The 22,199-nt window shown below is 40.5% G+C and overlaps 4 protein-coding genes across 8 annotated transcripts; 3 read left to right on the forward strand and 1 right to left on the reverse strand.

Moving 5' to 3' along the window:
* Window positions 1-2,073: 2,073 nt before the first annotated feature.
* On the forward strand, window positions 2,074-5,452 carry zbtb26 (zinc finger and BTB domain containing 26). Of its 2 annotated transcripts, none has more exons than XM_004567308.3 (2): window positions 2,074-2,210; window positions 3,481-5,452. In XM_004567308.3, exon 2 carries the CDS (start codon window positions 3,504-3,506, stop codon window positions 4,830-4,832), a length of 1,329 nt encoding a protein of 442 aa, XP_004567365.1. In that variant the 5' UTR covers window positions 2,074-2,210; window positions 3,481-3,503; the 3' UTR covers window positions 4,833-5,452. The 2 variants fall into 2 exon arrangements, with proteins under 2 accessions (XP_004567365.1, XP_004567366.1); XM_004567309.4 differs by lacking the exon at window positions 2,074-2,210 and adding an exon at window positions 2,233-3,327.
* On the forward strand, window positions 2,090-10,498 carry p2rx4b (purinergic receptor P2X, ligand-gated ion channel, 4b). 3 transcript variants are annotated; one of them, XM_076890630.1, is made up of 14 exons: window positions 2,090-2,210; window positions 5,586-5,625; window positions 5,870-6,061; window positions 7,097-7,244; window positions 7,364-7,435; window positions 8,081-8,153; window positions 8,242-8,338; window positions 8,422-8,502; window positions 8,611-8,752; window positions 9,584-9,720; window positions 9,810-9,903; window positions 9,996-10,061; window positions 10,143-10,247; window positions 10,345-10,498. In XM_076890630.1, exons 5-14 carry the CDS (start codon window positions 7,394-7,396, stop codon window positions 10,375-10,377), a joined length of 870 nt encoding a protein of 289 aa, XP_076746745.1. In that variant the 5' UTR covers window positions 2,090-2,210; window positions 5,586-5,625; window positions 5,870-6,061; window positions 7,097-7,244; window positions 7,364-7,393; the 3' UTR covers window positions 10,378-10,498. The 3 variants fall into 3 exon arrangements, with proteins under 3 accessions (XP_076746745.1, XP_076746746.1, XP_012779015.2); XM_076890631.1 differs by lacking the exon at window positions 5,586-5,625 and having other exon boundaries at window positions 2,130-2,210; XM_012923561.2 differs by lacking the exons at window positions 2,090-2,210; window positions 5,586-5,625; window positions 5,870-6,061 and adding an exon at window positions 6,104-6,974.
* Window positions 10,499-10,598: 100 nt separating this feature from the next.
* gucd1 (guanylyl cyclase domain containing 1) lies at window positions 10,599-15,213 on the forward strand. Its single transcript, XM_004567310.5, has 6 exons — window positions 10,599-11,582; window positions 11,666-11,747; window positions 11,930-12,095; window positions 12,194-12,285; window positions 12,377-12,618; window positions 14,073-15,213. Exons 1-6 carry the CDS (start codon window positions 11,576-11,578, stop codon window positions 14,162-14,164), a joined length of 681 nt encoding a protein of 226 aa, XP_004567367.1. The 5' UTR covers window positions 10,599-11,575; the 3' UTR covers window positions 14,165-15,213.
* Window positions 15,214-16,207: 994 nt separating this feature from the next.
* upb1 (ureidopropionase, beta) lies at window positions 16,208-21,352 on the reverse strand. Of its 2 annotated transcripts, none has more exons than XM_076890629.1 (10): window positions 19,230-19,748; window positions 18,950-19,121; window positions 18,591-18,678; window positions 18,402-18,496; window positions 18,163-18,321; window positions 17,913-18,082; window positions 17,499-17,580; window positions 17,375-17,417; window positions 16,851-17,005; window positions 16,208-16,521 (listed from the first exon to the last, which is right to left on the reverse strand). In XM_076890629.1, coding segments are annotated over exons 1-10 (1,050 nt in total). In that variant the 5' UTR covers window positions 19,232-19,748; the 3' UTR covers window positions 16,208-16,437. The 2 variants fall into 2 exon arrangements, with proteins under 2 accessions (XP_076746744.1, XP_004567368.1); XM_004567311.3 differs by lacking the exon at window positions 19,230-19,748 and adding an exon at window positions 20,974-21,352 and having other exon boundaries at window positions 16,210-16,521.
* Between the last annotated feature and the right edge of the window lie 847 nt (window positions 21,353-22,199).

The following is a 22,199-nucleotide window of genomic DNA, read 5'->3' on the forward strand; positions in this document are numbered from 1 at the left end:
AGTCCTTTAAGAAGCAAGTCTTTCCTGTCTGCAGAGCACATTAAAATGTGTCAGAGCACTCATCAGGACACAGAAAGTGTGTGAGCAGAATGTCTCTCAACTTCTGGAAGACTATGTCCGGGTCAATGGTGTGATGAAGAAGAGACTTGGCTTCCACACGTTGACCTGTTGTTTGCTAGTCATCAGTGAAACCAAACATCCTTGGTGATGTGGGCCCTCTTAGTTCTACTCTGTTTTGTGATGCAGTCGTGGTTTTGGATTAACGTTGCACAGTTTTGACACACCACTCAAGAAATGCTCTGAATGTCATAGAAATGCTCGTAGAGAAAGAAAGAAAGTGCAGACAATGTAAAGTGTATATAAATATATATATACCCCTCACACTTTGAAAGTCTTATCTCACACTACAGCTGCAGTGCAAACTCACATATCCCTTTTTGGAGTAAAGATCCTTCAAAGATGGGAAGAGTGACACGATTCCAAGTGCATGAAACTCCTTTGTCGCTTTAGTTAGAGTTCTCCTGCAAAAGCAGAAGTGTTGTTTGTGATGAGATTCTTACCAGTTTGAAAAATGAATGGAATAAACATCATGCCTCTTACCCTTCCTTTTCATGCATGTGAGCTACAATGATCTTCACCATTAATCGCCTGGTGGAATCTTTCAAACTCCCAGTTTATTCATACTCATGGATGACAGTCACCCCTGCTGGTTTGGAAGTTGGAATCTGCGCCACTGTCTAAATAAATTTGATACAAACCACAAAACAACTGACAAAAAAAGGAGACAATTTTAACCCAAACAACTATTTGTTTTCCTCTAATCTGTTTTATCTTCGTGTTTAAGCTTTTTCAAGTAATGGTCACTAAAGAGCCAAGTGTGAGCCTATTAAGTAATGTATCAGAATCAGAATACTTTATTGATCCCTAGGGGAAATTATTTTGGTTACAGTGCTCCAGTTCAAACAGTAACAAAGACAGACAGTACAAAAAGTAAGGAATAGCACAATACATACAATATATACATGCATATATATATATATATATATACATATGTTACTTATTGATAAATAGCTGAATAAGAAAGAGCATGTGCAAAAAGGGTGTAGCTATTGCAGTAAGTGTAAGTGCAATATGTATGTATCTACATTTCTTGCATGTATGCTGTCCAATAGAGGCTGAACCATTTGACATCCAGCATCGCTTGTGTCACTGCTCTGAATGCTGGTGGTTGACACAGACAATGTATCTGTTAGACTTGGAGAGGAGGGCTCTTCCAGATGTTGCTGCAGGACAGTCAAATATGAGGATCACAAATAAAAATATTAGAATATAAGGCATATACAATCAAAAATCAACCAAAACAAAACTACCATTTATGAAACTTTTTGTCTAAAAAGTTTACTTTTTGGACTACACCATTATGAATGATCCCATAGTCCATTTCTATCTCAAAAATCCTATTCATCATCCTAGTCCATATTTTTTTGTGCATGTCATTATTGATCACTAAAGAGTTATGACGTATCATAAATTATAACTGTCATAGACACATATTGCTTCCCAAGTCATTTGACAGGGGTCCATAAATCACTGGTTTGACATAGTGGTCTTTGTGTGTATAGGATCACAAGTCAAATCTGTCAAAATTCTTCCATAGATTTCAATTCAAGATTCAACTACCAGCTCGCTTTAGTCTAGACTTGCAAAAGAAGTGTATAACCTTTCAGATCACCTTCCCACCTTGAGCTTATTCTATGGCTGTGAGCACTTGAAATCATTCACCTGCAAACCACTAAATTATGATAATAATCGATTATCTGTCAGAGACCTAAAAAAAAAAATGCTGCTGCCACAAGAAATACTGAAATATTACGTTATTTTACAAAGGTTACTCTTGGGACCTTCAGCAGAGACTGAACCTGATGACAGATCTGATGGAGCCTGGAAGCTAAAAAATCTGTCCACACCAATTATATGATCTCGAAAGGAGAAAAAGATGGCGTATTAACGATGGGGCTGGAATACTACCACTAAACAGTATTATGGGGCATATTTGAATGTGGAACGCGTTTCCAGAGACAAGCCGAGAGATGTGTGTACTGGGCCTTTAAAGGTGTTTTGCATCCGGAGCAGCTCCCTCATATCCCCCAGACAGGCCAACGTCTCACCTACAGCATCACAAACCAGTTTGTTTACAAGGGCTTAAGCAGGTACGCAACACTCAGTACTGCGAGGAAAAAGTGAAAGTGCCGTTTTAGAGCTCGTTATAAAGCAACAGTGAAGCATGTTATAGGACAGCCTGGGCGGCTGGCTGAACAGTAAGGAGTAGGCCGAGGGGACACATAGAGCTGTGTGATTGATGCCATTTAGCAACAGTACAGCTAACGTTAGCCATGGACGTGTTATACCAGATTAATGTATTTTTTGGGGGGGTTTACTCAGGTTTACTCTAAATAAAGGCCAGACTTTAACCTTGCGTTAGCTGGGCGCTACGCTAATATACTCAGACAACGATAGTCAAGTTGCAGTGTTCGCTTAAAACAGACCGATAATTTCATATTGTCTTGTTTATCGGTACATTCTGGCAATATTGTATCATTAATACACCCACATTTCCTTTTAATGCGTTTCTGAGTAAGGCTGTAATGGCTATTCAACACTTTCATATTTAATTTAAATATTGCTCGTCAATGATGTTACCGCCGTGAAAAGCAGTTATAGTAGCAGCCGATTTAAATTAGCATTTTTTGTTGTCTTATGTCACACTGGTCAACGCCGAATTAAAGCGTGGACAGTCATTTTTAATAGGACATTGAAAGATAACCGCTAACTAAGAAACTTTTGAAAGCGATAGCCTTGTAATTATTAAATTGACCGGTTTGTGAATCGAGTCTGGCCTCGCGCTCTCCAGGCAGCACACGCAAGGTTGATTGTTGTGGTTATAATTAGTATGGCTGTAATTGACACAGGTGACGTTAACTATATAAACTATATAGTGGGCGGGTACATACACACACACACATATATATATATATGCATGTGTCTGTGTATTTTATTTTATTTTTTAATTTTTTTTAAACAAAATCTTTAAAATGTTTACATCCAGGTAAAACCACCTGCCACCTAAAGTTAAAAATTTTAATCGGTGTCCAGATAGTGCGTGACCTTAGAACAAGGGTGGGGGAACTCCAGGCCTCAAGGGCCAGCGTCCTGAAGGATTTAGATGTTTCCTTCATCCAACACAGCTGATTTAAATGGCTGAATTACCTCCTCAACATGTCTTGAAGTTCTCCAGAGGCCTGGAAATGAACTAATCATTTTATTCAGGTGTGTTGACCCAGGGTGATATCTAAAACCTGGCCCTTGAGGCTTGGAGTCCCCCACCCCTGCCTTAGAACTAGACTTGATTCGCAAAATTTATAGTAGCCTATTCCTAGGAGAGATATTCAGTCTTTGTATTTTCATGTTGGTCTACTACAGCTGCTGTGGTCCCCTGGTTCACTATGGCCCAGAACCAAGTGATTCTGCAGTTCCGCTTCGCCACATTTGGAGACTCCATGCTACAGAAGATGAACCTTCTGAGACACCAGAGGCGCTTCTGCGATGTTACTGTTCGCATCAACCAGCTGGAGGTCCCTGGTCACAAAGTGGTGTTTGCTGCTGGCTCCTCTTTCTTAAGGGACCAGTTCATCCTTCAGCAGGACTCCAGGGAGGTCCAGATCTCTATGATCCAGGAGGCAGAAGTTGGCCGACAGCTGCTGCTGTCCTGCTACACTGGCCAGCTGGAGTTTCCTGAGCTGGAGCTGGTGCATTACCTGACAGTGGCCAGCTTCCTCCAGATGGGCCACATTGTAGAGCAGTGCACTCAGGCCCTCAGCAAGTTCATCAAACCACAGGCTTCACGCCAGCTGGAAGTGGATATAAAAATGCGGAGGGAGAAGAGGGAGGAGAGTTTATCCTCCCAGGCAAAGATAGAACAAGAGCGCTCTCAGGTGCAGACTGTCCATCAGGAGGAGGAGGAGGAAGAGGAGGAGGAGGAGGAGGAGGAAGAGGTAGTGGAGCAGGTGGAGCAGGATAATAACGATGATGAAAGCGAAGATGATGATGTGATTATACAGCCCAAAAGCCCTGTCCAGATCTTGACCAGGCGTCCAAGGCAAGGCATAGTGGAGAGTGACATCACTATAGTAAAGGTGGAGTCTGTGTCTGATGTTGCAGAGAACTCCATCACCGGTCACTTCTCCACCAACCCTCCTGCAGAGCTCCACTCCCCTGAGCCCCAGCACTCGCTCATTAATTCCACCGTTGACAGCCGCAGCAGTGAGATGGCGGTTCCGCCTGGCGTGACGGGATACCCACTTAGCCCTCCTCCTTCATCTCCACCTGCAGAGAAACACATCGGACACCAGAGGAACTACGACAAGCCTCTCCAGTGGTACCACCAGTGCCCCAAGTGCGCCCGAGTCTTCCGCCAACTCGAGAACTACGCCAACCACCTCAAGATGCACAAGCTCTTCATGTGCCTGCTGTGCGGCAAGACCTTCACGCAAAAGGGCAACCTGCACCGGCACATGCGCGTTCACGCCGGCATCAAACCCTTCCAGTGTAAGATCTGCGGTAAGACTTTCACCCAGAAGTGCTCGTTGTTGGATCATCTAAATCTGCACAGCGGAGATAAGCCACATCGCTGTAACTACTGTGACATGGTGTTTGCTCACAAGCCAGTTCTCCGCAAGCACCTCAAACAAATCCACGGGAAGAACAGCTTCGATAATGCAAATGAAGGCAGCCTGCACGACGGCGGGGTGGACTTTGAATTCGGACGAATATGAGATCACTTTGGACTTACTGGCTGTGCTGTTTGAGAACACAGTAACAAAGGCGGCCACGTGAGTGAGACGTTCACTGACATGGATGATGGGTTACCTAAAGGATACAAACATGAACAAAGTTTTTCTGATCGGCACATCACTGTAGCTTCATTACTGTGGACTATTTGTCTTTCTTTTGTACAATACAGTGTAGATGCCTTCATCTCATACTTGAAAATTGAAAAACACTGAAATGCATCATAATGTTTGAACATCATTAGTTTTATTAATGCATTGCCATGTCTTTGTGTCTACCCTGTCCTTTAAAGAACTGCACAATGAACAGTATCCATTTTTATGTTGTTTATGTACACAATCTGCTGTATGATTACTTTTTAAACTGTATGACTATGGCAACGTGGACTTAGGAGAAACTTGAAAGAGTGGAGATGCAACATTATTTTACATAAGGCAAGCTATGTCATTTTGTCTTGGTGGCCAAAGTGTCTGTTAGCCTAAGGGGTCTTCTTTTTTTAATAGAATTTATATCTGAGGTACTATTGGACCAAAGTGACATTGTATCTGTCCTGTGTTCATGGAAGTCAATGTGAGTTACGAATAAAGAAATATTCTTAACTGTTGCTTTTGTTTTCTTACCGTTACTCATTGCTTCATTGTTCACGCACAACAGAAAATTCCCATGTTAGTGTCCAGTCTGTAGTAATGCTCCAATGCCGTTCTCAGTGTGTGCTTGTTTTTACAATTTTTAATCAGATCGAGTTGGCAGTATCTGAAAGTGGCATGGAAATTTCTGGTGAGTTGTTTCAACAAAGGGTTCTGTGTTTCCTGCACTTTCAGTATTTCCACATTTTGAAAGAAGATGCTGTACTCTTTTAAAGAGAGGTTTCGCACCGCTTCACAAAATGAAATCAAATATTATGTCTAATTCTATGCTTTCAGTGTGTATCCGATGTTGAACAGCAGAGATGACAGTAAGAACCTGTTAGACCTCGTTTGCAGCCACGTCTTGCTCACTTTGGAACTGGTTTATTTAACAGATGGGTCCACATGATTCGTCATAAAGGTGAAGGTGCACGGTAAGGTGAAAGACCCCACAACATCTGAGAGAAGTCCCCAATCATAAGCTGACCCTTTATAAGCAAGCAATTGGCAACAGTGGGAAGGAAAACTTCTTCTCCTGACAGAACCAGGCTCGTGGATGGGCAGCCATTCTCCACAACCTGTTGAGGGTGAGAAAAGGGAGATGTGTTTATACAGTTACGAGTGACATTTATGAAAATGTGTTAAATTAACCACTGGCGACCTGTCAAGGGTTCACCCTGCTTCTCTCATTAAGACAGCTGGGATAGGCTCCACCCACCCCCCCAAACCCCATCCCCACCCACCGTGACCCTGACAAGGATAAGTGGAAGAGAATGGATGGGTGGATAGCATTACCTTTGAAAGAATAAAATAATATACAGTTAAAATGAATAGGCCTACTGTACCCAAGACTAGGTAGGCTTGCAAACCTTTAGCAGGACTGATATTTTCTCCAGTGTAGTTACTTATAGTTACTGCCTTTGTATATGTGTATTTATATTACTTAGATGTTGGCCCAACATTTATTCTTCAGAAGTAGAAAGGTGGCAGGAATAAATCCTTCTGTTTTCTTGAGCCAAGGCTGGCTGTTATTGCACTCGAGGCAGCCCTATGCTGGAGCGTTGTGTTTTGACCCAATATTTGTTTTGGCTTTCTACATCAAATAACCCAATACAAGTAGTTAAATAATCGTATTTACAGCAATGTACTTAAACATGTCCAACAGTCTAATGTCAGCATAAAATAAGTTTACCATGACAGTATGTAAGTTGTCTAAACTGGAATTAGTGTAAAAACACTATGCTTAAAATTGTATTTGCCAAGCAGTAAATGTGATTTGAATATAATGAATTTGAATAAGGACGGCTTTGTCGAGTCGTCATTGTTTCACATATCTTCATTGGTTCGTGGTGTAGCCATGAGCAAGTCAGCAGGCTGCTGCAAGAGATTCCTGCACTATGCTTTTGACTACGAAACACCAAAAACGCTGGTTATTCCCAGCTTAGGTGTAGGATTTGTGTTCAGGTTCACCCAATTCTTGGTGGTGATGTATGTGGTTGGGTAAGTACCCAATAAAATCAGAGGAGGGGATTGATTGGTTGGGGATGTGGTAATATGTGGATTATGAAATGATGTTTTTGCTTGCACAGTTAAACTCAGACATTTCTGCAAACCTGCTGTAGGTATGTGTGTGTGGTGCAGAAGGCCTACCAGGATACAGATACTGTCATCAGCACCGTCACCACGAAAGTGAAAGGTTTCGCTTTCACCAACACATCTGACACGGAGCCTCGTTTTTGGGATGTGGCTGATTACATTATCCCTCCTCAGGTACTGAAACGTGCATTTTAGGATTTCTGTCATTTTATATGTGAGGGGGGAGAACAGCATAACAGGTTTTGGCTTTTTTCATTCCCTGGAAACTTTTTCCCTGCTCTACTTTCTGACAGAGTGATCATTCATTCTTTGTGCTGACGAATATGGTTGTGACCCCAAAACAAGTGCAGTCACATTGTCCCGAGGTGAGTCACTGCTGTTACAAAACAGATAACCAGAGCCAAGGGTCGGCCATGTCTTGCCAAACTCGCACAACCATTGATGAAGACCATTAGAGTGCCAAGTACATGGTGATTGTCCTGTATTAACAGCTTATTTTTTTCTATTACTACATTTCTCTGTGGCTATTGTTTTTCAGTTGGGGGAAATCATAAATATGATTATAAACCCTTTTAAAGTCAAGTGTATCATATTTTCTGTGAGTTTTTCCCCCACGGCAAGTAAATTGCACAAAAATACCTGATGCAGGAAATATGGCACAAATCATAACTCATATAGCCAAATGGATACTTATCTAATTAAAAATTGTTAGAAGACTCAAGAAACTTCAGGCTTTAAAGGGTTAAGTATTAAATACTTTTTAATGTTTGCATTAACCCTTTAAAGCCTAGATAATTTTTTAAAATTGGGAGCTTCTGACAAAGATTTTTAATTAATTTAAAAATGTAATTAATCTGTTTGTGTCATATTTTCTACATCCAGCATTTAAAAATGTATTTATTTATTTAATTGTTTTGCATATTATTGCTTAAAAATGTTTGTGAAATTTATTTAGGATTTTTAACTTCACCTTCAAATATACACATTAACACTGGAGATTTTTCCTGCAGCTTCCAAGCCCATCAACTACTTGTGTGGATGACTGCAACTGTGTCGAGGGACGCAGTGATCCCCGGGGCAACGGTAGGCCTTCCTCCCTGATGATACAGCCCCTTTAATATTTGTGGCCTCACGCAGCAAAAACTCAGCGTGAAATTTATTTTCCACCCAGGTATACAGACGGGACTGTGTGAGAACTACTCCACCACTGCACGGACCTGTGAAGTGCTCTCATGGTGCCCACTTGAAATAGACACTAAGCTGCCTGAGTAAGAATATATTTACCATGTTAGAATATTTGTTACTAGTTCCAGGACTGTGGAGGCTTGATGTGTTGTTTCATGTCCTGCAGGCATGCGCTGCTGGTTGCAGCAGAAAACTTCACCGTGTTGATCAAAAACAGCATCACGTACCCAAAGTTCAACTTTCACAGGTCGGTGAACTGCATTTGAATGTAAGAGGGAGATCTGTAGATGCTTAAGCAAACATACAGAGTCACAGTTTTCCCCATTAAACCGGAGCCTTGTCCTCCTTCCTCCAGAAGAAACATACTGCCTCATGTGAACTCCTCATACCTGAAGAGGTGTGAATTCAGCCGTCTCACAGACCCACACTGTCCCATATTCAGACTCAAGCATATTGTCTCAGAGGCTGGGGAGGATTTTCAAGACATGGCTGTGAAGGTGAATCGAATGATCGTTGTCTTTCTGTACTGGAATTCATTGTTCAAGTTCCTGTATGGTCTTCCTCCAGTATATATGTCTCATAAGCAGGATGTGAGCCAGTACAGCCCTCAGGTTCCCTGGCTCCCGTCTGATAGTCACTCCCACAGTTAGTGTAATGTATGCATTTTTATGTTCTCTGTGGTCGCTCCATATCACAAGGCAAAAACCTTTCTAGCTTCTCTGCTCTGTGCTGCGATTAAAGTCTACCATGGGAGCTGAGAACAGCTGGAAATGCTGAACTCTTAAAGCCATTTTTTGGCTTTCCATTAAGTGTGGTTGAGCACTATGTAGCTGTTTCACCTTCATTGTAGGATACATTGTTTTACATGGTTGTCTCTTTAAACTCTGAAAAGCGGGTATAAGTTAACATTTCATTCAGTATTGCCATATTTGAACTTAATAATTATTGTCTTACTCTGTTTTCAATTGTAGTTGGTGTTTTCAACCAAATTTTAGGTCCTTACAGGTTCTTATCTATATATATTATGATCATGGTTGCCTAGCAATGGCCATTGAAGCTTTTTTTTTTTTTTTTGCATTTATGCTCCTACAATAAAACACATTTTACTATTTCAGTTTCATGGCCAAAAGCACAAGCAGTCATTAAAATACTGTGGCATAGGCGTGTACTAGTTTTATACCATTCTTTGTTATTGTTTTTTGTCCAAACACTACTTTTTGTAGTGACTATTATATTTTAATTGTTGTGTTTAATTACATCAGTACAGATCTAACCTAAATTTAAAGGTGCTAACTGAATAATCCTGAACTGAGTGATTTGTTTTACAGGGGGGTGTCCTTGGTATTCTTATTGACTGGAGCTGTGATTTGGACTGGTGGGCAGGGGAGTGTTTACCTAAATACAGCTTCCGGAGGCTGGACAACAAACATCCTGTCAACAATGTGGCCCCTGGTTACAACTTTAGGTGAAAAACTTTTTTTTTTTTTTTAAACAGACAGGTACTGATGAATGTATAAGGCTGAATAAAGAACTGCTAAAACTTCTGTCTTTTAGATTTGCTAAATACTACAAGGCAGCAGATGGAGAGGAAACCAGAACGTTAATCAAAGCTTACGGGATCCGCTTCGACGTCATTGTGTTTGGAACTGTGAGGCCTGACTAATCTTGAAACAGCAATGATTTTATCAAGAACGGTCCGTGTTTTTACTTTAGTCTTATGGTAGTTTGGGGTTCTTACAGGCAGGAAGATTTTCCATCGTTCCAACCATAGTGAACTTGGGTGCAGCCTTGTCATTCCTCAGTTTGGTGAGAAGAGAAATGTTCAGACTAGCATCCGTATAAGTGATGAAACACCAAATTTTAAATGTTTTGACTATTTTCGTTCAGGTGCCCGTGGTTGCTGACTGGTTTTTGGTGACTTGCTCAAGGAAACGAGATCTTTACAGCAGACACAAAACAACACATCTCACTGAAGATGCAGACAGTGCATCGGTAACTGACTTTTCTCCTTCACTTTCACTGATGATCTTTAGTACTGACTAAGATCTTAAATGTTGGTCTGTTTGTTTGTGTTTTTTTTGTAACACAGGTGTCAATGGGGACCACCTATGGAACCCAGTAGCAGGAACAACATTTTTCTACAGAGAAATTGGAACCCTCATGAAACGAGACGTTAAAACATCATTTGAATATTTCACTAAAACCATTAAAATGTGATAATAGAAAGAAGGAGGATAAACAATGATGGAGGAAGAACTCTGGCTTTTATTTAAGTAGCACCTACAAAACACTCACTAGTAAAAGTATAAATGTGTAATCTTCAAAATATAATTATAATACCAGCAGCAAATGAAAGGTTTCAGAATAAAATACAGTTCTGGGCTACTAATTACTGATCATTAATATGTTCTTTTACAGCTTATTTTATTATTAGTGCAGCTTATTATTTGCACTTTTGAGTAGTTTCACCTAAAATAATGTATTATCAGTTACCAGGTAATTGTATTTGAGTATTCAATTGAGTCAAAAACATGTAGTTATGTGAAAATAAATGGAAGTATCGTTACAGATTATTTGTATAATGTATTAGGACCTGGAATCATCATCATTCATATGTGCAATAATGATTGCGGAGCATGGTGTATTTTATGAGCCAATTGTTTTTTCCTTTTGCCACTAATACATTTTTTAACACTTGAAGACACAACAGACAAACACTTGAATTTCCTGTCCCCCTATTCTTCTAGTCACATGACTTATAGTGAGTAGTATACATAAAAAAAAAACATCGTCCGTTTAAAATGTTAGTGAATAGTAGGATTAGTCCTGAAATACTTTAGTAAAGTTTGCCTACTAATAGTTCAAATCTATGGTTCAAATATGTAGTAGTAAAAGCGCGTGGATACAGTTCTCATAAGAAGCGTTAAAGTCTCCTCCACACCACATGGTGGCAGCATAACGCAAGCAAACACAAGAAGCGTCTCAGTACGCGAGTAAACACGGAATAGAGCAGAGGAGCGTCTCGTTTCGAGGCATCGGCACGAAAAACCGTCCTGAAAATGAGTTTTTGTTACTGTTTTTCTTGTTAGTTATGTGTGTGCGCCTCGCAGCGGCGTGAGTCACAGAGCTGTTCGCGTTTTATCAGCAACAGAGCGATAAATAGTGCTAGCCTGGACGCTTGTAGTCGGGGAGCTAGTTTTTTTTTTAACTAGTTAGCATCGATGAGGGCACCCAGCCTCGCCCTCAGTGCTGCAAACAAGACTGACCAGCTGGTACTGAGTTAGTTACCGGGCGGTCTGTGGGAGAAAGAAACCAGCAGAATGACAGGTGAGTGAAACAGTGAAGCAGTCTTGTGACAGCGCTAGTATTTGTTTTGTTGAAATGTGAAAGTAACTCCTCGGTTTACTCAGATGATGTCCTGCTGGATGTTCCTGTTATCCGGCAGCTGTACCACTGGGACTGTGGCTTAGCCTGCTCCAGGATGGTCCTCAAGTAAGAGCACATCAAGGTTTTTACCTTCAGAAGTCATGTTTTTGTTACACTATGTACTGTAGCTGCCATACAAACTGCAGTGCTTACTGTACTGCCTGTCAGCAGGCTCTTTTCTGAATTGCAAATCAAAGGTGCCTTGGCATTGTGTGAGGGATTCACACTCTGGTTGTCTGAATGTGTAGGTACCTCCACCCTGTCAGCGATGATGAGTTTCAGAGGGCGTGCTGGGATCTGAAGCTGACAGAAAGTGTGTGGACTATCGACCTGGCCTACCTCATGTGCCATCTAGGAATCAAACACTGCTTTTGTACACAGACTCTGGGTGTAGATAAGGGCTTTAAAAACCAGGTACGTAGTCCAAACTAACAGTGTAATTCTAACCAGTTTTGAACATTTTGATAGTTACCTATGATTGTGTCTTGATGATGTTTTGTTGTTGTTTACAGTCCTTTTACAAGAAGCATTTTGATACTGAAGAAAACAGAGTGAATGAGCTCTTCCTTAAAGCGGAGAGCAAAGGTGTGGTGGTGAAGAAATGGTGAGCTTCCTGTCGATGTTAATTTACCCGCCTACTTTTTTCAGTACCTTAAAATAAATATATGACCTCAGTTGTGTGTGCCTTCTCACAGTTCTGTGTCAGTTCAGGAAATCCAGTCTCATCTGGAGCAGGGCCACGTTGCCATAGTGCTGGTCAATGCTGTGGTGTTGACATGTGAACTGTGCTCCCAGCCTGTCAAATACTGCTGCTTCATGCCCGTGGGTCAGAAGTGTTTCTGCAGGAAGCCGGACTATCAGGGTCACTTTGTGGTTGTGTGTGGCTTCAACAGAACCACTGGCTCCATCTTCTACAATAACCCAGCGTATTCTGACCGTGAGTATACTTGTATTTCTACTTCTACCATAACTGTAAGTAAAATTAATCTGTGGTATGTAAGAGACCGTCTTAGTAAATGTGAATCCTCCTTCTTAGCCTTACCTGTCATGACACTGCTCGTTGTGTGGAAGTTATTGTAGAAAAGCTGCCAGAGAAGTGGATGGCTCAAGGTTTGCAGGTGATCTGCTAGATTGAACTAGAGTTTAATATTCCACACAAATCCATACTGGGTGCACAAAATGTGCTCACTGGTGTTTTGAGCACCACAAGTAACTGCTGCCTGATTCCATTCACTTAAAAAGAAAAAAATCTCAAAGGCCGGTATCTCCAAAAGTCTTCATGTCACACTGGAATTATCAGGATGGCCATCATCCTGCTGTTGCCTCACAGCAAGAAGGTCCCCACCTGTTTACTGTATACTTTGCCCTGTTGCAGATGGTCAAGAGACCAGTTTGAAAGCAGAAGAAAATAGATGGATGGATGAATAGCACTAAAGCAAAATTCTCTTAATTTGAGTTCTGTGAGCTGTTCTTTTTAAGGAATCCTCAGAAATAAAATATATATGATACAATTTAAATAAAACCTACTGTTAGGCTTAGACTAAGAAAGCTTAAATTTTGGCACACAGCGATAGAGTCGACCCTTAAACAGCAGCTGCTCTGCTTTCGGGTTTGGTGTAATGCCACTTTTTGTTGCAGCTGTTTTCAGTCATCGTGTGATTCGTGAACGTCAATGTTTCCATTAACATTAACAAACCTTGCTTGGTTCCATGTCACCGCATGAGCTGAACCCCTCACATTGTGAATGACAGAAATGCAGAAAAAAAGCTATGTTTAAAACAGATAAACCTCTAAACGGCGGACTTTATTTGCGGGGCAGCTGTGCTCTCTTTTCTTTCTCCTCCTTAGTAGTGACAGAGTCAATTCAAGCTGGTAGCACAAGTTTATGCTGCCTGGCTTGATGTTCAGTGGTGCATTTGTGCAGTTTCTGGAGTTAGAAATGGTTCATGTTTCACAAGTCATTGTTTTTTTCCATAAGCAAGCCTCTGTTGATCAGAGGCTTATTTGTTGTTTCATATGAATGGAGTCGTGCATGAGAAAGGTGAACACTTACTTAAGGTCCACTCTCGTATTGCTTCAGCATAGACAACATAATATATTCAGACCCAGCACTAATCCGAAGTAATTCTAATGAATCCAGAGGGAGCCACGAGGGTGTGGATCAAATTTCATGGTAATCCAGCAGGTGTTGAGACATTATGTATAAACACCATGGCTGGTGGTATTTACTGTATGGGCACCAGCGAGTTTTATAGCAGTCCATGAACATTGCCATCTATAGAGCTAACAGTGGGAGGCAGACCCAGAGTGCACTTTTTGAGCAGCTTATTTATAAATGTGTTTTTATTTATTTAACTTGGAGCTGACAGATCTGTGTGTGTGTATTTTTAGGGGTGTGCTGCACCAGCGTCAATAACTTTGAGGAAGCTCGACGCAGCTATGGGACAGACGAGGATATCCTGTTCGTGTTTAAAGAGAGTTGATGGATTTGGATTTTTGTCATTATAGGAATATCAAAATGCTGCAGATCCCCAGTCTAATGACACCTCCTCCTGTCTGCTGTCACAGATCCCCCTTTTGCAGGCTTTTTTCCTCCGGTGCCAAAAAGCCTGCTCACATATATACATGTACTGTATATGCCAACACTACTTAACTTTTGAATGATTCACCCTGGGAAGAATTAGGAATCCAGGATGGATCCTTTTATTTCTGTTTTTGTGATGAACAGATATTTCAGATTCATCTTATTGTCAATGTGGACGTTTTTACTGACTGCAGTTGTACTGGAATCTCACACTGAGTGCACAGACTTGCACAACTGTGGCAGAACTGCGGGAAACATGAGCAAGAGTAGAATTTACCAGGAAATTGTGTGCACATAATTCAGGGCCGATGTTGATAATACTTGGAGTGTTCATTTCTTTGTTCTGCTCAGTGTTAATGTGAAGCTGCTCATCCGCCCCCCCTCCAGCCTCGCCTCTACCTGCCTTTTAAAAATCCTCCCGACTCACCGCATTTTAATCAGACGATTCTGTAAACAGGGAAATACAGGAAGCAAGTCACGAGAGTATCAGGTAATTAATGCTCTAAATTGTGACTCAAATGATGAAGCAAGTTCAATGCAATACTCCATAGATGTATGGAACTCATGGACACTCAGCTCGGACGTGATGAAACGTGACTTCACCGGATTCAATTGCTTCACTGGAAAAGCAGCTCCGCATGTGTCCTGTGCCTTTGGGGAATGTGCTGGATACATGGATGCGTTAGGACTAGGATAAGTCATTTTGGTTTGTAAATGAAGACGAGGTCATTTCCTCATTGTCACGGAGTTTTATTTTTAACTTACATGTTTTTGCACTACACTTTCATACCAGACACGATTATGTTATTTAAATTATATTGCTTTTCCGAATCAAGGAAAAGTGGGTCCTGTCTGGTTGTGCTTCTGGATGAAAACCACAAGTTTTATTTTTTTATTCAGTATAGATAGCGCTTTTATTATATGTTGTGATTAAAACATTTGAACAGCCTTGTTGTTTTCGTCTGCTTTATATAGGTTTAATAGTGAACTCATACCTTAAACCTCATGTTATAGGTCAAATCTTATATAAACAACATCAAGTGCTGTGTAGTTGGGACACTGTTTAAAAGGGAATTAAAAAGATTTGCTGTTGCCTGCACTCCAGCGTCGTCTCCGCACCTAAACAGAAAAATGAGTACGGTCAGGCATCTGTGACCACAGTGTACCCATCTTCAGATAGCTGCTTCCAACAAGATAACACGCCAGCTCACAAAGCTCAGATCATCTCAAGCAGGTTTCTTGAGCATCAGTTTGCTTTATTCCGATCATTTCCACAATCACCAGACCTAAATCTAGTACAGCACCTGTTTGATGTGGTGGAACTGGAGATTCACAACAACTGAGGCTACTGAATCAATGTGAACCAAAATCTCAAAGGAATGTTTATTGTATTCAAATAAGGATGTTAGCATGTCTAGTTGAACTAGACTGGTCTAAACACTCCATTTCCAGTCACTTCTCTTTTGCTTTGTATGATGTCAGTAGGAGGATTGAAACAAACAATTTCTTTCAGAGGACGAACTGAATTGAGACCCAGTATTAGATTAAAAAAAAGTATTGTTTTAAGCCATTAAATACTACTGGTGGTTCCAGTAGAGTACAATGGCAAAAATATGGAAGTGAAAATGTGCACAACCCATAAACCCCATAAATTATGTCTACTGTGATTTTCCATCTCAGGCCTACTTCTCACCCAACTTCCTTAAGAAGATTTATGTGTTCATTCTGAATGAAATTATAAGAATCAGTTGTTTGAAACAGGGAACCACTTTTTCTAAACCATTAAAAAGTACTTCTAATACTTCTAGTACTGCTGCATTTCAACCCTGCTGGTGCTTTTCCCCTTGTTAGCTGTCTGCCACAGGAGAGCTGCGGGCTACAACGCCAATTCAAAAGCCAGTGTGGCCTGTAGGAAAATGTCTGTTACAGCCAATGATTTAAAAGGTGATTTGAAACACCAGGTTCATAGGTGATCTTTAATTCAGCAATGTTTCAGTTTAACAGTTCAAATGAGAACAGGACAAAGGTTTGACTTGAATGTTTTTTATCACATTAAATGATAGAAATCAGTCAGTCTGACAGACGTGATCTTTGTGTCAAATTAAATCTGAACTAAGCATGTTTCCTGCTGCAATAGGCTATAATAAATGTGCACTATTTGTAGAATATGTTCTACTCTTTTACTATTTTGGGTTTGAAGTCATGCTGAACAGCTTTGGCAAGTTGTTCTGCGTACTCAGCATACCGTCCAGTCATCTGCAAAGAAAAAGACACTGAAGAAGTCAGTCAAGGTTGCAAAAAATAGCTGAAGTGAATATACAACCATCCAGTCATTGTGCATAATTTACCTGGAGAATTGGAGGATGCACATATAGGTGTGGTAGCAGCGGACATACAGACATGTTTGAATTCTGCATACATATAATCTTTTTGTGCCACTCATTCATTACATTCAAGGATTTCTGAGGGAAATATTGTTCGTCTCATCTTTGTTTTTGGAATAATACGATCAGAGATTTTAAATGAAACTTTATTTCTAATCAAAATTTCTAACATTTTAAAAGGTTACAATTTGTTAAATTTACCTTGAAACTCCACTTGTCACTTATTTGTCTATTCAGGTTGAGATCCATTTCTACCACGAGCAGCCCATCCCGGGTCCTAGAGAGGCCTGGCGTGCGACTGCCGTCGGGAGCTGCCACGTAACTGGACCCATAAAAATGTCCAAAGTCGTGGTGAGCTGAAAAAGCCAAGAAAATTGAGCTAAATCAGAGTCAAAATGTAGTTATTTGAAAAAGTGATTTGAAGTTTTGATATTTAAAAAATTAAAACATGATTTTTTTCTTCATAAAAAATTATTTTTATTCAAGTCCAAAAACTGCACACAAAAAAAAAACACTTTTTCAAATCAATAAAATTTTTGACCCTGATTTAGCTCCATGCAAGAACACCAAATCATTTTCTCTTCTGTTCATTAAGGACACCTTAAATAATTAACTCCCTCAGGCAGAATTAGCTTCATCCGCTTCACCATACAGTCATTTTTTGATAACACCATATGAAGAGATACGTGCATACATCCTGGGACTTAAGAAAATAAAACCTTTACCTTTTTTCCCATCACCAGACGTGAATTCACTTTTGAAATGTTCCTGTAGAAAAGATTATTTTTGGCATGATTTCATATTTTGTCATTCATCACAAATATGTTGGAATGATTCCTGCAAACTTACTGTCCCAACACGGTTAATGGCACACGTAAAACAGTGGTTAGCGATTGCTGCATTTCTGGCCTCTATAGACCACATGGGTTCACTGCAGAGAAGAAACAATATTATCATCGCATTATTTAGATATACTATGTAATAATGGTAGCGGCATGTCAATGATAACATTGCTTCAACCTGAATTCAGGGTCTAGGTATGGCAATCTGAGTATTTAATCTAACCTTTTTCTGAACGTAGGAATATGGATGACTAAAGCACATTATCAGTTACCACAATACCTGGATCACAAGGGCTGTCTGCACCATAGAAAGCTTACTGTTCCACTATTATTTTTGCATTTTCTTAGCTTACCACTGGTACCATGTGCCAGCAAAACAATACTGGACACCATGGACATGGGGAGGGGGGGGCTCCCTTACCTCAGAGCTCCAACTGTAGCCGAAGGGTTGAAGATGATCTCAGCTCCATTCATGCTGTACATGAACCAATTGAGTGGATGATGACGGCCGTAGCAAATATTCACAGCAATCTTCCCAAACTGTGTCTGGAACACTGTGTGGCCAGTGTTGCCCTCCATGTAATATGTAGACTGAGTAGAAAACACGAGACAATGACAACAGCAGTTTTTCAGTTCCTGCACAGCCACAGTGGATCGTTTAGATCACTCACCTCATTAAAGTCCCCGATCCTGGGAATGTGGTTCTTCCTGCTCTTTCCCAGCACGTTTCCAGAGTTGGAGATGACCACCGCCGTGTTCCACAGGGTGCCGTGTAACTCCTCTCTCTCCAGAATTGGTGAAACTATGACCATGTTGTACTTTTTGGCCAGCTAATTGTAGAATTGCAGAACTGTTAGGTTTGCAGTCCCCAACGTATTAACCGCGCTGCAGCAAAGCTCTACAATCTCACCTCTTGGCAGAAGCGTGTGGTGTTTCCTTCTTCAGCAGACTCTGCGAACTCTGTCCATGGTTCTTTCTCACGGGTGCAGAACGCAAAGGGCATGGCTGATAACGAAAGAAACAAAAACCCCAGTCTCTGTTGGTACCTATTCTGTATGTTTGTTGGATAGGTTTAGAATTCTTGCACATGGACACTCACTCCAGGTCTCCTGAAAGCAGACAATGTTTACACCACACATGGCTGCTACCTCAACCATTTCACCAATTCGGCTGTGCATGGCACTGATCTGTGAAGGGAGAGCAGTGATAAAATATTAACACCAGTCACTTCTACCAATGAAATGGAGCAATATTATTCATGGTATTGATGCTTTTCGTCAGGTAAATTATTTAAGCAGATACATGTTGAATACTTCTCTTGAACAATGTACATGAAGAGTTTTACAGAAAGTCATTCAGTCACCTTACAGCTTCCTGTCTGTATCTCTCTGCTAATGTACCTCAACAGGTTTGGTACATGTGGTCTTCTGGTTAGTACTGTAGTGTGTAACTAGTAACCTGATCCAGGACGGGGGCATCAGTGGGCAGAACAATGTGGTGCTGAATGAGTCCCACTCGGATGTTTCTGGGTGGCCTGAGTTGTTCCTGTGCCGCATCAAACTTATATCCTTTAAGCTCAAAGTCTCGCTCAGAAGCAGCTTCCACAGCACAGGCTGAGAGGTCCAGCTTCCTGTAAGACAGTGTTCAGAAAATAAAGCATTGTTCTTTTTGTGTTTCAGGTCTTTGCTTTGAGAAAGAAATTAAATAAATCTTTGAAACAAAATAAATGAATAAATACATTATTATCAGAGAAAGAAAGGGTACGTTAGCTGGCGGAAGCTTTTCAAGAACTCCTTGATCACAATGACAGAGCTCCTGAAGTCCCCTGCAGAGATGTGGGCAACCATCTTTTCAGGCACTTGAGCAAGTAGGCATTCATGGTATAGAGGCTTGAGAGGACTGAGAGCAAGTGGGAGTACTTGTCTGGCCTGACAAGATCACAAACTGAACTGTCTGGACTCATTTTAGGTTTTTCTCAGTGGCAGTGACAGGGAGACTAGTAAAAATCAGGTACTTTTTATGTAAATGACATGATACTTTTTTGATGATCTGAAAAAGAAGACTCGGAGTTATTGATGCGCATGTTTAGTTTTTTAGTATTTAATGTTGTAAATGAACAATAAAGTCTTCAAATGCGGAGAAGATGAAGAGATAAGCATACTTACACTGTAGAGTTGCATGGCCTGCTTGGACACAGAAACTGCACATATAGTTAAGTCCATATATATTTGGACAGTGACACAAGTTTTGTTTTTTAACCTTTTACTGAAAAATCTTACTTTTATAGTTATATAATGGACATGGGCATAATGTGTAGACTCGCTGCTTTCATTTTTAGGGTAGCCAGATATAAATTGAATGAAGGGTTTAGGAGTTTCAGCTCCTTAACATGTGCCACCCTTTTTTGACTCAAAGGCTACATCATTATCAATAAAGCAGATAAAAGGCCAGGAGTTGATTTGAGGTGTGGTGCTTGCATTTGGAAGATTTTGCTGTGAACAGACAACGTGGACAAAGTAGCTCTCCATGCAAATGAAACAAGCCAACCTTAAGCTGTGAAAACAGGAAAAGAAAACATCCAAGAAATTGCTACAGTATTAGGAGAGGCAGAATCTACAGTTTGGTCCATCCTGAGAAAGAAAGAAAGCACCATTAAACTCATCAATGCAAAAACACCGCACACCCATGGAAGACAACAGCGGTGGATGATCGCAGATTCATTTTCATGGTGATGAGAAACCCCTTCACAACAGCCAACCAAGTGAACAACACTGCTGTCCTGCAGCTTTTAGATGCATCCCTACTCCAACACAGCTGAATCAAATGGTTGGATTACTCTTCAGCATGCCATCAAGTTTGGGAAAGGCCTGATAACAAGTCATTCGTTTGATTCAGATGTGTCAGAACAAGGATGCGTCTAAAAGCTGCAGGACAGTAGCTCTCGAGGATTGGAGTTGGACACCCCTGATCTAAAGTGTACTAAAAAAAGCGTAAATTAAGGCCATCATTGCCATCAAGAGGTTTTCAACCAAGTATTAGAAATGAGCATTTTATTTTCAGTTATTGAATTTGTCCAGTTACTTTTGAGCCCCTGAAATGAAGGGCTTGTGTTAAAAAATGCTTTACTTCCTCACATTTTTATGCAATTGTTTTATTCAACCCAGTGAATTAAAGCTGAAAGTCCGAGTTGTTTCATTTAAAATTCATTGTGGGTAATTTACCGAACCAAAATTAGAAAAAAGTTGTCTCTGTCCAAATATTTATGGACCTAACTGTATGTAGGGTTTTTTAGTCTATACATTTATCAAACCTGTCTCTGTGCTGGCTGTAAGTTATCCTTCAGCTTGATCAAAGTCCACTGAGCAGAATAATAATTTACCAGGAACCAGAACAACAAAGAAGGAAACATAAAGAGAAACGGGAAAGCCCAATACTTCCTTTAGTAAATTTAAAAGAAATGCAGTATAAGTACAACAACTCACTTTGTCTCCTTCCCAAATAAGATGCGTTTCACCTCCACCAACTCGGCCTCTGGCAGATGGGACTCCAGAGATTTCTCCAGAGATTCAAACTCACATGCGGACATCTCTGCAGGTTTCTGTTGGTTTTGCAGCTCAACAGCAGAAGCAGCAGTATTTGATGGGATACTCTCGTTATATAATCCTTAGTGATTTCGAAAGAGTAGAGGAGCCCCCAGCTGTGGTTTGTGGAAGCCGGTCATTGACCTGAGACACGGCACTGCTGGCTGTGGCATTTGTGTTGAGCTGCAGATTAACCGAAGAGTTTGCTTGAATAATAAATGTGTTACCAAACTTAGGAGCAGGCTGAGCAGTAGCTATACTCTTCAATATTTCCACATCCTTCTGTAACAGCAAAATGAGAACAAATTTAAGTTTGCTGATTGATATTTAATATCAGTTTTTTCATTTTTCTCCTTGCAGCACAGCAAATCAAAATAATTACTCACAAAAAAAAATCGGTGTAGAAAATGGCTTTAAAACACTGGGCGTGATTGTCATGTGCATCTCTGTGTTCTATTGGATGCTGATGCTGCACAAGAGTTTAAATAAATCAGTGAGTAAAAGTTAAAATCCCATCCAAATAGCTCAACAGTCCACAATCTGTATAATCAAAAAATACATTCAAAGAACCTAAATTATATCTAGAGATTATATTGATCGTAAAATGGCTTTTTTCAGGATCATATACATTATATATTTTAGATTGCGACTAATGATCTTTTGACATATATATGTTTCTTTAATGTTGCAGCGTCTGCTGATTTTAATGTAGATCATCTGGAAAATAATAAGTAAATAAAGATTCGAAATAAATGGACTGGAATATTAAAGAACAAATATCCATCCATCCATTCGCTTCCGCTTATCCTTTTCAGGGTCGCGGGGGGCGCTGGAGCCTATCCCAGCTGTCATAGGGCGAAAGGCGGGGTACACCCTGGACAGGTCGCCAGTCTGTCGCAGGGCTAACACATAGGGACAGACAACCATTCACACTCACATTCACTTGCACATTCACACCTAGTGACAATTTGGATTAATCAATTAACCTATCCCCACAAGCTGCATGTCTTTGGACATGCAGCTTAAAGAACAAATATTTACCTCCAAATTTATAAAAGTATCATTACACTGAAATACTTAAAGTGCAAGTATATTAAACCCGTACTTAAGTAAACTGCTAAAGGTAC

The sequence above is a fragment of the Maylandia zebra genome, linkage group LG12 (assembly GCF_041146795.1).
Source record: "Maylandia zebra isolate NMK-2024a linkage group LG12, Mzebra_GT3a, whole genome shotgun sequence".
NCBI lineage: Eukaryota > Metazoa > Chordata > Actinopteri > Cichliformes > Cichlidae > Maylandia > Maylandia zebra.